At 38.9% G+C, this 11,348-nt stretch overlaps 1 protein-coding gene across 1 annotated transcript in view; it reads right to left on the bottom strand.

Moving 5' to 3' along the window:
• LOC101851488 (vesicular glutamate transporter 3) overlaps positions 1–11,094 on the bottom strand; it is a 14,288-nt gene extending 3,194 nt beyond the window's left edge. Inside the window, exons 1-5 of the mRNA XM_035968971.1 lie at positions 11,059–11,094; positions 6,483–6,585; positions 4,648–4,737; positions 2,760–2,896; positions 909–1,061 (exon numbers count right to left, since the gene is read on the bottom strand). Coding sequence (XP_035824864.1) covers positions 909–1,061; positions 2,760–2,896; positions 4,648–4,737; positions 6,483–6,585; positions 11,059–11,094 — 519 coding nt within the window. The remainder of the gene's footprint in view (positions 1–908; positions 1,062–2,759; positions 2,897–4,647; positions 4,738–6,482; positions 6,586–11,058) is intronic.
• Between the last annotated feature and the right edge of the window lie 254 nt (positions 11,095–11,348).

Genomic DNA, 11,348 nt, shown 5'->3' with positions numbered 1-11,348 from the left:
ATTTACAGATGTTATTGTTGGTGCTCACTTGTTACAAAAATATAAGCACTCTAGTTAATTAACAAATTGAGTGCTAATACTTGAATTCCCAGACCGTTTTATGATAACTCTGAACTTTTCTTGAATGTTTTATAAATAAAGATAGAAAATTATTGCAATCTATCCTAAAACTATTCATTTTTCTTTCAGCCAACACTCGTTGAAAGTGCCATTTGTCTAGTAAGAATGCATTCAAATATAGTTTAGTAGAGGGTTTTACGGCGCTCCCAATTGCATAAGGTAACATGAGCGCCAAGGGATGGGTTTCAACAGAGAAGTCTTTACAGGGAGTCAGACTGACTCTGCTCACCTCTCCAGCTTCAACAGCACAAAGTCTGCTTCGACTATCAAGGCACCCCGGAAATAGCAGGTCACAAGAGTGTGACAAACATACCAAAGAAGTAGAGGAAAATGACAAGAGTAAGGATTAGGAAAGAAAAAGCAGCAGTTCCCTGTTGTAGATCAGGCACAGTTATGAGCGTGACATGATGAATCAGCCCATTTACAATTCTACTGTGCATGAACGAGAATGTCCCCCCGTTGGGAATGGCCTTAAGACACTACAGTCAGTGGCACTGCCCCGGGGGGGGGTGCCTTCAAATATAACATAGATTATGAAAAGATAATGATGAGCAAAAGGGTTAATTACGGAGGGAAATATATCAGTCTGATACGACTTTTTAGAGAGCATCAGAGCAAAGAAATGAAAGGTGAACCATTATTGTCGACGTGTGTTGCACTTCTGTATTACACAGGTATTCATAGAGAGACAGATAGAGAAAGGTTGAGAGAAAGAGATTAATATGTAAAAGGACAGAGAAACAACTATGCTACACGTCCATGTGGTACACGATAACTAAAAGACAAACCTTCGAGATGTCGAAAAACAGCACCTCATGCAGGTATTGCGAAATACAGGATTGGAACATGAAGTAGCCCCAGGAAATACAACATACGCCCATAGTGATGGCCCACACCGGCCTTGAAGTGAGGATGGAACACCAAGGTATTTTTGAAGACATCTAGTGAAGAATAATGGGAGAGCAAACGCTAATTAATTGTCTTTGAATGATCTGTGTTTTGTTTGAATCCACATGCGCACTGTCATAAGGTTTGTAGATTCTCTACTCTCTATCTCTCTCTCTCTCTCTCTCTCTCTCTCTCTCTCTCTCTCTCTCTCTCTCTTTCTCTCTCTCTCTCTCGCTCCCCCTCCCTCTCTCTTTCACTGTGTGTGTATGTGTATGCCTGTATTTGTGTGCTTAGTGTGCATGTCTAAATGTGTGTTTGTGTGTATAAGCGCGTGTGTTTGTGTGTGTATGCATTGATACATAGTATATATATATAAGATGTGCGTGTATGTGTGTGTTTGTAACTTTGTTACTTTCTTTCGTACTACATACAGCAGACACACATAGAAGTTGTTATTATTATAGCAATATCATATATGCTGGCGCAAACTTGTTTCTAAATAATACATACATTATTTATTAATTAACTGTATTATATACATTATACATAATATACACATAATAATATATAATGTATAGATCTATACACTTAGATAAGGATTTGTTCGTTTGTTTGAGTAAAGAGAAGCACATTGACACTGTACTTTAATAATTTAAGGCATGGATGATTTCAGATATGTTTTATTATACACAGACTTAGTTTAGTTTAGTTTAGTTTTAGTAGAGGTTTTACGGCGCTCGCAACTGCATAAGGTCATATGAGCGCCAGAAGATTAGAGGTGTTACAAGAGAGTAACAAACATAAAAAAGAAGAAGGGGAGATAAGGACGATAGATGTTCCATAGGAAAGAAGAAGCAAACCACACCAGAGCACCCACCAACCACCCACATAGATACACAGACTTATTGACAACCGGACATGGACACAGACGTTTTACACCTCAACTCACGTGGCACGAAGAAGAAGTTTGACCTCGTGACAATTCAAGGGGAATGTACTTAGATAATTATCTATCAACATGACTATAGATTGTTTTCCTTAATACATTTATATAGATTCATTACAGATACAGTAATGATCATTTAGTGCTGGGGGAAAGTGAGATAGACAGACAGAAACAATAAAGAGGAAAGTAAAGAAGTAGGACCTACCAGTATCGCCCTCCAACAACCAACTAAGATTAGGACTTTATCTGCACTTACGACACAAGCAAGTGGTATAATTAGTGCCGAAGATTAGGTGTCACTGGAGATTAACATACCATACAAAGAAAATAAGGAGTAAAGAGGAGATAGATATATTTGTCATATAAAGAAGGAGTAAACTAGACTGGGTCATCGGCCAACAATCCACTTGTTGTACGTACATAAAAATGACGCAATAAATATATATATATATATATATATATATATATATATATATATATATATATATATGTATGTGTGTGACTCCGTATATGAGTGTGTGAGTGTGTGAGAGGAATGTGAGTTTATGATGACTTCTAAAGCTGCACAACAATGTGTGTGTGTGTGTGTGTGTGTGTGTGTGCATTTCTATCATGTGCATATACACGCAAACTTACAATTACATACTCACATACAAACACATCTCCACATACTAATACACACATACACACACACACACACACACACACACACACACACACACACACACACACACACACACACACACACACACACACCATGCGTGCCCTGCAAATCTCACACAAAAGCACATTCAAATAGATTTACCAGCAAATCTGAAGTAACGTTTTTTCCAATACTGTGAGTAATGTAGAGTCGCTCTGCTGACGAAATACGGGGATGTACGTCAGGGGAGTCGTAGACGAGAAGACCCCAGAACACTACCCACAGAAACCCACAGCCTCCTGTTGACAGAAAAAGACAGCATCACTGATCAACTGGACTTAGAAAGAATGGTCAATGGCACGTTCAGTGGTTTCCTCTTGTAAATATTCTGCGAAGGAATTCGGTCCACCTAAGAGTCCATTTCTACTGTGAAACGTAATGGGTTTATTAAAAATAATTTGAATGTCTAGCCTGGGGCATTCCTGACGCTCGCTTTGTCATTTTCCAACACACGTAGCAAGTTTTAAAAGCAGAAATATGGTTTTTTTATGTTTTTCGACATAAACAGACGTAAAGAAAGTGAATCTTAGACTCAAATTCTAAACAAGTGTACAAATAGTCGCATTATTAGACTGGGGAATGCATTTAAGACAAAAGAGTTATCACCCTTGATAAACAATAATGTTTAGCTCAAACTCCGTGAACTTACCAAAATAACTAACGCCAGCTTCCGTGTTCAATTTAGAGACTGTTGATCTTCAATTAATTAACCTGTGGCTATTTAAAGTTTGCACTTATTCTCTTTTCTATGAGTATACGTGTATAAATAATAATATAATACATTTACATGAATATATAATTTAGATAGATAGATAGATAGATAGATAGATAGATAGATAGATAGATAGATAGATAGATAGATAGATAGATAGATAGATATGACGCTTACCGACAAAACGAGTTAATTCTCAAATTTCAGCCTTCTGGTCACAGAGAGATACATGAAATTAATAATTTTTTTAGGTTGGGTTTGTGTAATATATAATGTGAAAGGATTAACACGTTTTTGGGGGTGGGTGGGTTTTTTGTGTTGGTTCTTTTTTTTAGGGGGGAGGGGTAAGTGTTTTACGGCACTCACAACTGCATAAAGTCATATGAACACGCTGGACACATTAAACTATTTCAGTTGGTAGGAAATTTTGAATTTTTGCCTGGGTGGCGGCCAAAGCCTACTGTTATTGATTTTATACCACCAAGAGTTCTTTAACGTAGGCAACTTACACACGAGAAACACATGTTTAACTTGAAAAAAAAAATGACATCAGTTTTAAAGGTACAAAATTGATGTGTCCACTTTCGGCCGACATGTGGATTGCGAGAAGTAACTCACTTTGACAGCACGCCCCCCTCTCTCTCTCTCTCTCTCTCTCTCTCTCTCACACACACACACACACACACACACACACACACACTCATACACACATGTGTATATTATTTATATATATATATATATATATATATATATATATATATATATATATAAAGAGAGAGAGAGACAGAGCGAGACAGAGAGAGACACAAAGAGACAGAGACAGAGACAGAGACAGAGACAGACAGACAGACAGACAGACAGACAGACAGACAGACAGACAGACAGACAGACAGACAGACAGACAGACAGACAGACAGAGACAGACGGAGAGGGAGACAGAGAGAGAGAGAGAGAGAGAGAGAGAGAGAGAGAGAGAGAGAGAGAGAGAGAGAAAGACAGAGTGAAAGAGAGAGAGAGTATAATATACATGTATGAATGTATATTGCCGGATAAGTTTGAGCTTTTTCTTTTCACGCTTTTAAAGATAAACCAGTTCAGAGGTCATACATATCTGTCTACTTTCTCATCTGAAGGCTATGCACACCAGCCACAAGATTTGATTGAGAACAGGCTATTAGGTTTAATAGTAATAATCTAAACCCTTAGGAAAAGGGTCGATTCAGTAGCTGGAAACTCGTGGGGAACTATTGCCATACACTAGAGGAGCAATTGCCTTACCTGTAATGTAAAAGGCTAGAGACCATCCTGTCGGTACTTCACATAGTTGAGCCACCACTGGTAAAGTGATGATAGCGCCCAGCAAAGAACCTATTTGACAGATCAGAAGTAGATATTAATTCCCTTTGTAAGAAGGATATTACATGTATTTGAAAGATACTTATACTTGAACCTCACTTGTCTGAGCAAATCACGGATGGTTCAGGACTTTAATTTGATTAGTTAACAACTCTTCCTCCTCCTCGTTTTCATACCTAAACAAATACCGACAGGCAAGGTTGCTTTTTCCAGTCAAAAAGTTAACATTGTGTTCTCTGTACTGGTCAAAGTTTCCTTTCTTTTTATTTTTTATATTTTCTCCCTTGTTCCTTTGCCATTCTTTACGGCATGGCCCACATTGTACCGTCTACTGAACGCCCAAAGTGTGCCGAGCACTAACTTGGCACTTTGTACTAACTCCCTCACGAGTTCTACGAAGAAGTTACCTGTTATTGCAAAACTGGTAAGTCTCCCATTCTCCAGGGGAGGTACCCAACGGGTGAAAAGAACACACAGGGAGGGCCACATCACGCTCTTTGGAGAAAACACACCATCGTTATGTGTACAGTATACCACGCAAAAATACATGTATACTTGCCATCTTAAGCTATTGTTTGTGCAGCTTTAGAAGTTCATTCATAAAACACCATTCCGTTCACCACCCTAACTCAAACATGAGGAGTCTGCTCCAAGATCATATCCTCTCAACTAATTGTTATTTCTACGTGCAAAGGAACAAAAAAAAAGAGCGACAGAAATTTCTTTTTGATCTGAAACGTTTGAATCCAGATTTTAGCTTTAGGATCATAAGAAAATAAACTATTATCAAAACAAAGTGAGGGTAAATGAAAATTACTAAACAAAAGCCCAAATGATCAAGTTTTCACAAATAAAAATTGGTAGAGAAGGCTAGTGGGGAAGACGCAATATTTAAAGGCAACAGGAAGTGAAAGACAACAAGACGGATTTTCTGTTTTGCCGGAAATTAGTAAAGCCAAAGCTATATCCAAACCTTTTGATATCTGGAATTAGAGTGAGCCTTAAAGTGTATTATGTGATAAATGAATGGGAACAATGGTTCTATTATTGTTATTCTTTACATTTATAACCTCAGCTACCCAACGGGACTTTAAGAGGGGAAGTGTGAAAAAGTATTCTTCTATGAACATGGTCTACATCACTTGACAAGAATGCGTCATTAGCATTGCTTACAGGGTTAGGGGGTGGGGGTATGATAGTTTCTACGAAATTCCCCGTTTGTCTTCAGATCAACAAAGTAAAATGATCAGTTTGACAAAACATCCTGAGAAAATCAAAACGTCTACTAAGAAAGCTGGATTTAAATGTTAGACCAAAAAAAAGTGTAATGTTTGCTAATCGTTCCCACCTCCTTTTCCCTTCAATGATATATATATTATGCAACAAAAATGACTATTTTACCTGAAAAAGACCTAATAAAACTCTCACTGCAACGACTGCATAAGAATCTATCCGAGCAGCTATTGGTGTGAGGAGGGTTAAAAGTGAGCACACGAGCATGGAACAGGCCCAAACTCTCCTTCCACCGTATCTGAAATAAGAATTCGCATAGTATTTGTTTACGGAACTGCAAATTATGAACAAATAATTTAAAAGGTAAATAGCAGGTCCAACGGTTTCAGTAACAATTTAGAAAGTAGATTTTTAAAAAGCAAAAGCAGTACAGCAAAAATATTTATCAAATGTAATTGAAAAAGTTATGGGAAGAATTTCAAAACAGTACTAAAGGAAACGCGGAAGAGTACCTCACCTCTGACTGAACCAGGCCCCAAGTAGCTGAGCTACCGTGAATCCCCAGTAGAAAGAACTGAGAATGATGCCTTGAGTCTCCTTTGACCATATAAATTCTCCTTCTCCTTCCTGGGAAGAGAGTTAAAGACCAAAACATTTTTATGAGCCCATTATTGCTTTTGAGACTGAGGAAATATCGAATTTTAAGGAATAGAAAAATCGAGGGGTAGGGGTATATTGGAAAACCAGGAGAAAGAGGAAGCGGGAGGAAAAGCAAAAGAGTGAAAGAGGAATGATGAGAGAGAGGGGGATACTAGAGAAGGTAGAGGGCGAGAAAGAGAAAAAGGGGAAGAGAAAAGGATGGAGAGAGAGAACATAGAAGATAGGCTCGGGACCACTACTGTAATTCTATCAATCCTTGGATGTGCTTGACCTTTTCTACCTTAGATACAAATCAAATCAACAATTTTTAACAGCCGCTGGAGACCTTATGAACGTGGAGCTTTCAAAGCTACTTAGTATGTAAATATTGTGTCTGCAATACATACTTTATTATAATTAACAAAAGCCAGCTTGCTTTCTCTTGTGACAGCATACGCAACTGTGAGTGCGCGTAGGAATGAGAAAATGTGCTTTGTGTATATGTGCTTTACTTTACTTACTTTTTACTTTTTTCTTCCGCTTGTACCCTGGGGTATCGCAGGGAGACACAGGTGTCTGTCTGCAGCAAGTCGTGTGGCCTGTAGGAGGGACATCCCATGATCTTTAAGGGTGTCTGCAACAGATTCACTCCATCGTCGCCTTGGTCTTCCTCTGGCTCTCCATCCAGAATATTTAGTGTTTTATGCTCTCAGAGCTGGATGGTTAGAGGGCATCCGCGTGAGGTGTCCGAACCACTTGACCTTTTATTTTTCAATGTGTGGTAGGACTGGTGTTGCTCCCACGGTGTCCCTTATGACTTCATTAAAAATTTTGTCTCTTCTTGTTTTGTTGACCACTCTTCTTAAGCATTTCATCTCGCATGTGACCAGTTTCCTCTCTAGAGCTTTTGTTAGAGTCCATGTCTGGCACTGATATGTGAGCGTTGGAAGGAAAATGGCGTTGATGAGCTTCGCCTTGGTGCTCATGGGGATATTGGGATGTTTCAGGAGAGGGCCCAGTTGGTAGCTGACTGCGTTGGCTCTCTGGCATCTAGTCTCTATCTCTCGATCTAATTTTCCATTTTCTGTGAAAATGCTGCCCAAAAAGTATTTGAATTCTCTGCTTTGTTTTAGTTGGGATCCATTGATGTTGATATCCACTTTGCCTGGTCTCCTGTTAATTGTCATGACTTCGGTCTTGCTAATACTGATCTTCATGTCATATTTTTCGCAGCTCGCATTTAATTGGTTTATATGTTCCTGTAGCTGAGTCTTGGTGTTAATCATTGCCAGGTCGTCTGCAAACATGAGTTCGTTGAGTGCCTCTGGATCTGGATTGGCCTCTTTTGTTATCTGGTCCATGTAGATCACGAAGAGCAGAGGGGAAAGATTGCAGCCCTGTCTCACTCCGGATGTTACTGGAAACCAGTGTATATGTGCAAAAAGTCTTATTGTAGCTTTATTTATAGCTCATTATCACCATGAAGGTTCACACAAACTTCACAATACTTCACTGTCCAAACCCGTAATGCTCCCATTTCGGGCCCACGGGTGGACATACAGCGTTACTACTTGTTAGACACGTACTTTTATAGTTCGTATAGTCAGATATAGATTGTGAGTGTGCCTGCGCGTGCATATAAGAGAGAGAAAGAGAGAGAGAGAGACACACAGAGAGACAGACAGACAGACAGACAGCCAACAGACATACAGACAGACAGACAGACAGACAGACAGACAGACAGACAGACAGACAGACAGACAGAAACGATGAGTGGGCGAGACGGAATAGAGACAGATAGATAGACAGACAAACAAACAAACAAAGAGGCAAACAGACATGCAGAGAGAGAGGCAGACAGGGATAGTGTGGACGCACCCACGAAAGCATATATTTTATCAAGAAAATCTAGGATTGTGGTATTTCGTCCGTCGCCTGATAAAATCGTGAATTCCACAAATGTTCGAAAATCTGTTGAGGTTGTTTTTTTTTGTTTTTTTCTTTTGTTATTGTTGTTGTTTTTTGCATATTTTGATAGTGCTTTAGAGTCGCTCATGCGAGTCATGAACCGACCGATAAGATCGTGAATTCCACACAGGTGTGGATATTCATATATTTTTATATCACGTCAGATTACACGATTGAGTTGAGATAATTGTATTAATATCACACCGAGCACTATCAAAATGTGCACAAAAAATGTTCAAACATTTGTGGAATTCACAATGTTATCAGGAGACCGACGATACATGCTCCTGTAAACATAGAAATATTGACGACTGCGTTGGGCAAACACAATTGTTAGTCAGTATTCATCGTTTCCAGCCTATATTTTTTAATTTATGGTGTTGACAGAGAGAAAAGCTTTCCGTCGCGTGATTATGATTCTTGTTTCATAGATGCTGTACCAGAATTGTTTCGAAATGACAGTCAAATTCGAATGTATAATGCTTTTGCCCTTCTAGTAGTAGTTCTACAATCTCGTTCTTGCTCGATTGCAAAAATGTAGAAAACGTAGTAAAATACATTAAAAGTGTTCTGTTGTATTGTTGTATTGTATCACAATCCCAACTAGTTTGACTTTAAAAGAGTATTTATTTATAAGAGTCCCCTAACAAACTAAGTGATATTGCGAAGTAGAACAACTTGAACCACTTTAGATATCAAAGAAAGTTGCAAAACAACCGCTTTGTACCAGCGCGGAAATAGTATAAGAACCAGTTTTCGGTGGAAAAAGAAGTATCATCAAAAGTACTCGATGAGTGGAAACAGAAAAACAGTTAACTTTAAAAAACGTGGTTTAGTATCTGAAACAGGAAGATCAGAAGATCAAATTGTGCAGGAAAATGTTGGTATCCAAATAACTGGGCTCTTGCATCTATTGTAAAGTGCTCTAGAAGAGCCCATGCACGCTGCATCATCGCCAGACTCAACGTGGACCGACAAACACTTTCCATTTTCCGTATTCTGGGCTATCTTCTTTACCTTATCCAAATGTCTTTCCAACAGTCCATCTCCACTACCTTTTTCTGTCTTTTTCTCCTACAAACTCCTCGTTGGTAACTCTATCTGTCCATCAGATCCTGAGCATCTTTCTCGGGCATTTCTTGGTGACAATCACGATACTCCAGCTAGAGAATGCTTTAGAAGAGCCTCAGCCAGCTGCACCTCGAAACAATCTACAAGGAGCGAGCAGACCAGGGTATTTCTGTCCACATCTGTGTACATGCTTCTGAGGGTCCCCTTTCACTATTGACGGAAAAAAATCTAGATTACTGTATCTTGAACCCTGTTTTATAATCTGTCTGACCTGCATCGGTTTTACGAAACAGCGTGCACTGGTAAAGGACAATCTGCCTTTTGTGTCAAACTACTCAGATGAGTGCTTGATTAAAAATACGTGTCGATATATCGACCAAACAAGATCATTGTGATTTTACGTGATTTTAAGTCTGGCAACATTTCAGCCAATCAGAGGGAATCTCAATTTCCAGAAAAGAAACTGCCAAAGAGAGAAAATGTCATGGATAAAACTTTGCTCGAGAGCAAGATTACCTTGTGATAATCTACACAAATTTTCAGTGTGAACTTTTGGCCCTCTCTATCCATTCCTCCTGCTCTTATTTCAAAGGCATGCACATTATATTCTCTGTGACCTCGCAAGATGCCTTTATTACGTATGACACGAAGCTCAGGGTGGTTTGTCGACTGCGAATGAATTCAAAACTAGTTTGGTAGACTTTCTTTCAACGTGCACACATAAATAGAAAAGGTTATTAGAATATATAGTGACTTGTGTGAGTGAGGGTACAAAAATGCAGTTCTGTCTAACAATATAATGCTGTAGGAGCAAAGGAGGTGGATAGTATGCACCGTTTCACTGAGCGTCGCCTTAAATACACTCACATACATATACAGCCTATTAGATTGTCTTGCTGTTTTCAGAACCACATTAATATATCAACGCAAGACCCTACAATAAAAAGAATTAATTGTAGATCACATTTTCATCCATGATTTTGCTAAATATGCAGTCCACAAAATAGTCTGGTCGGATAGACAAACAGAAGATCCAATGTCATATGGAGTCTCTGATTTGCATAAGATAGGGATTTTTTCCTCATTTTACAAAATAAACTTAACCGATGAGTAGAAGGGTTTTCCAAAGTCCAAGTACCAGGAAAAATTGATAAAGAGTTCCCCACCACGATATCATTCTCCATTAAAAAATCACAAAGAGTAAATTTCAGGATTGGACGGACTTAAAACAGCAATACCGTCCATGCATCAGTTTCTATGACAATATCCCATACTGGATCACACCACTTACATGTATTACGATGCTGTTAATCGTTAATGTTTATCAAAGTTTCATCAAACTAATGTGCTATGCAGTTGCAAGCGCTGTAAAACACATCATCATTATCCGGTGCCTTGCCGACTGGGGTGGGCGATCGTTACATCGATGGTGTCTGTGTTCTTGCTGCTCCCAGCCATGTTGTTAACTTGTCCAGTATCTTGTCCCTCTGTCTGCCTCTTGTCCCTCTGTCTGCCTCTGCCTCTCTTCACATCTAACGTGCCTATTTATTGTTTCAATATTCCCCTATGCTTCTATCCTCATTGTGAGGTAAAACATTTACCACAAAAAAACAAAAAAAACAATGTGCCTGTGTATTGTAAACCTGGCAATGCATGCTGGTATTGGTAACTGTTTGCATGTTTGCACTTAGGTGTGTGTGTATGTATGTGTG

This window comes from Aplysia californica, unplaced genomic scaffold (genome assembly GCF_000002075.1).
Source record: "Aplysia californica isolate F4 #8 unplaced genomic scaffold, AplCal3.0 scaffold00101, whole genome shotgun sequence".
NCBI lineage: Eukaryota > Metazoa > Mollusca > Gastropoda > Aplysiida > Aplysiidae > Aplysia > Aplysia californica.
Note: the sequence above shows the minus strand (reverse complement) of the source record. Positions and strands in the feature narration are given on the sequence as shown.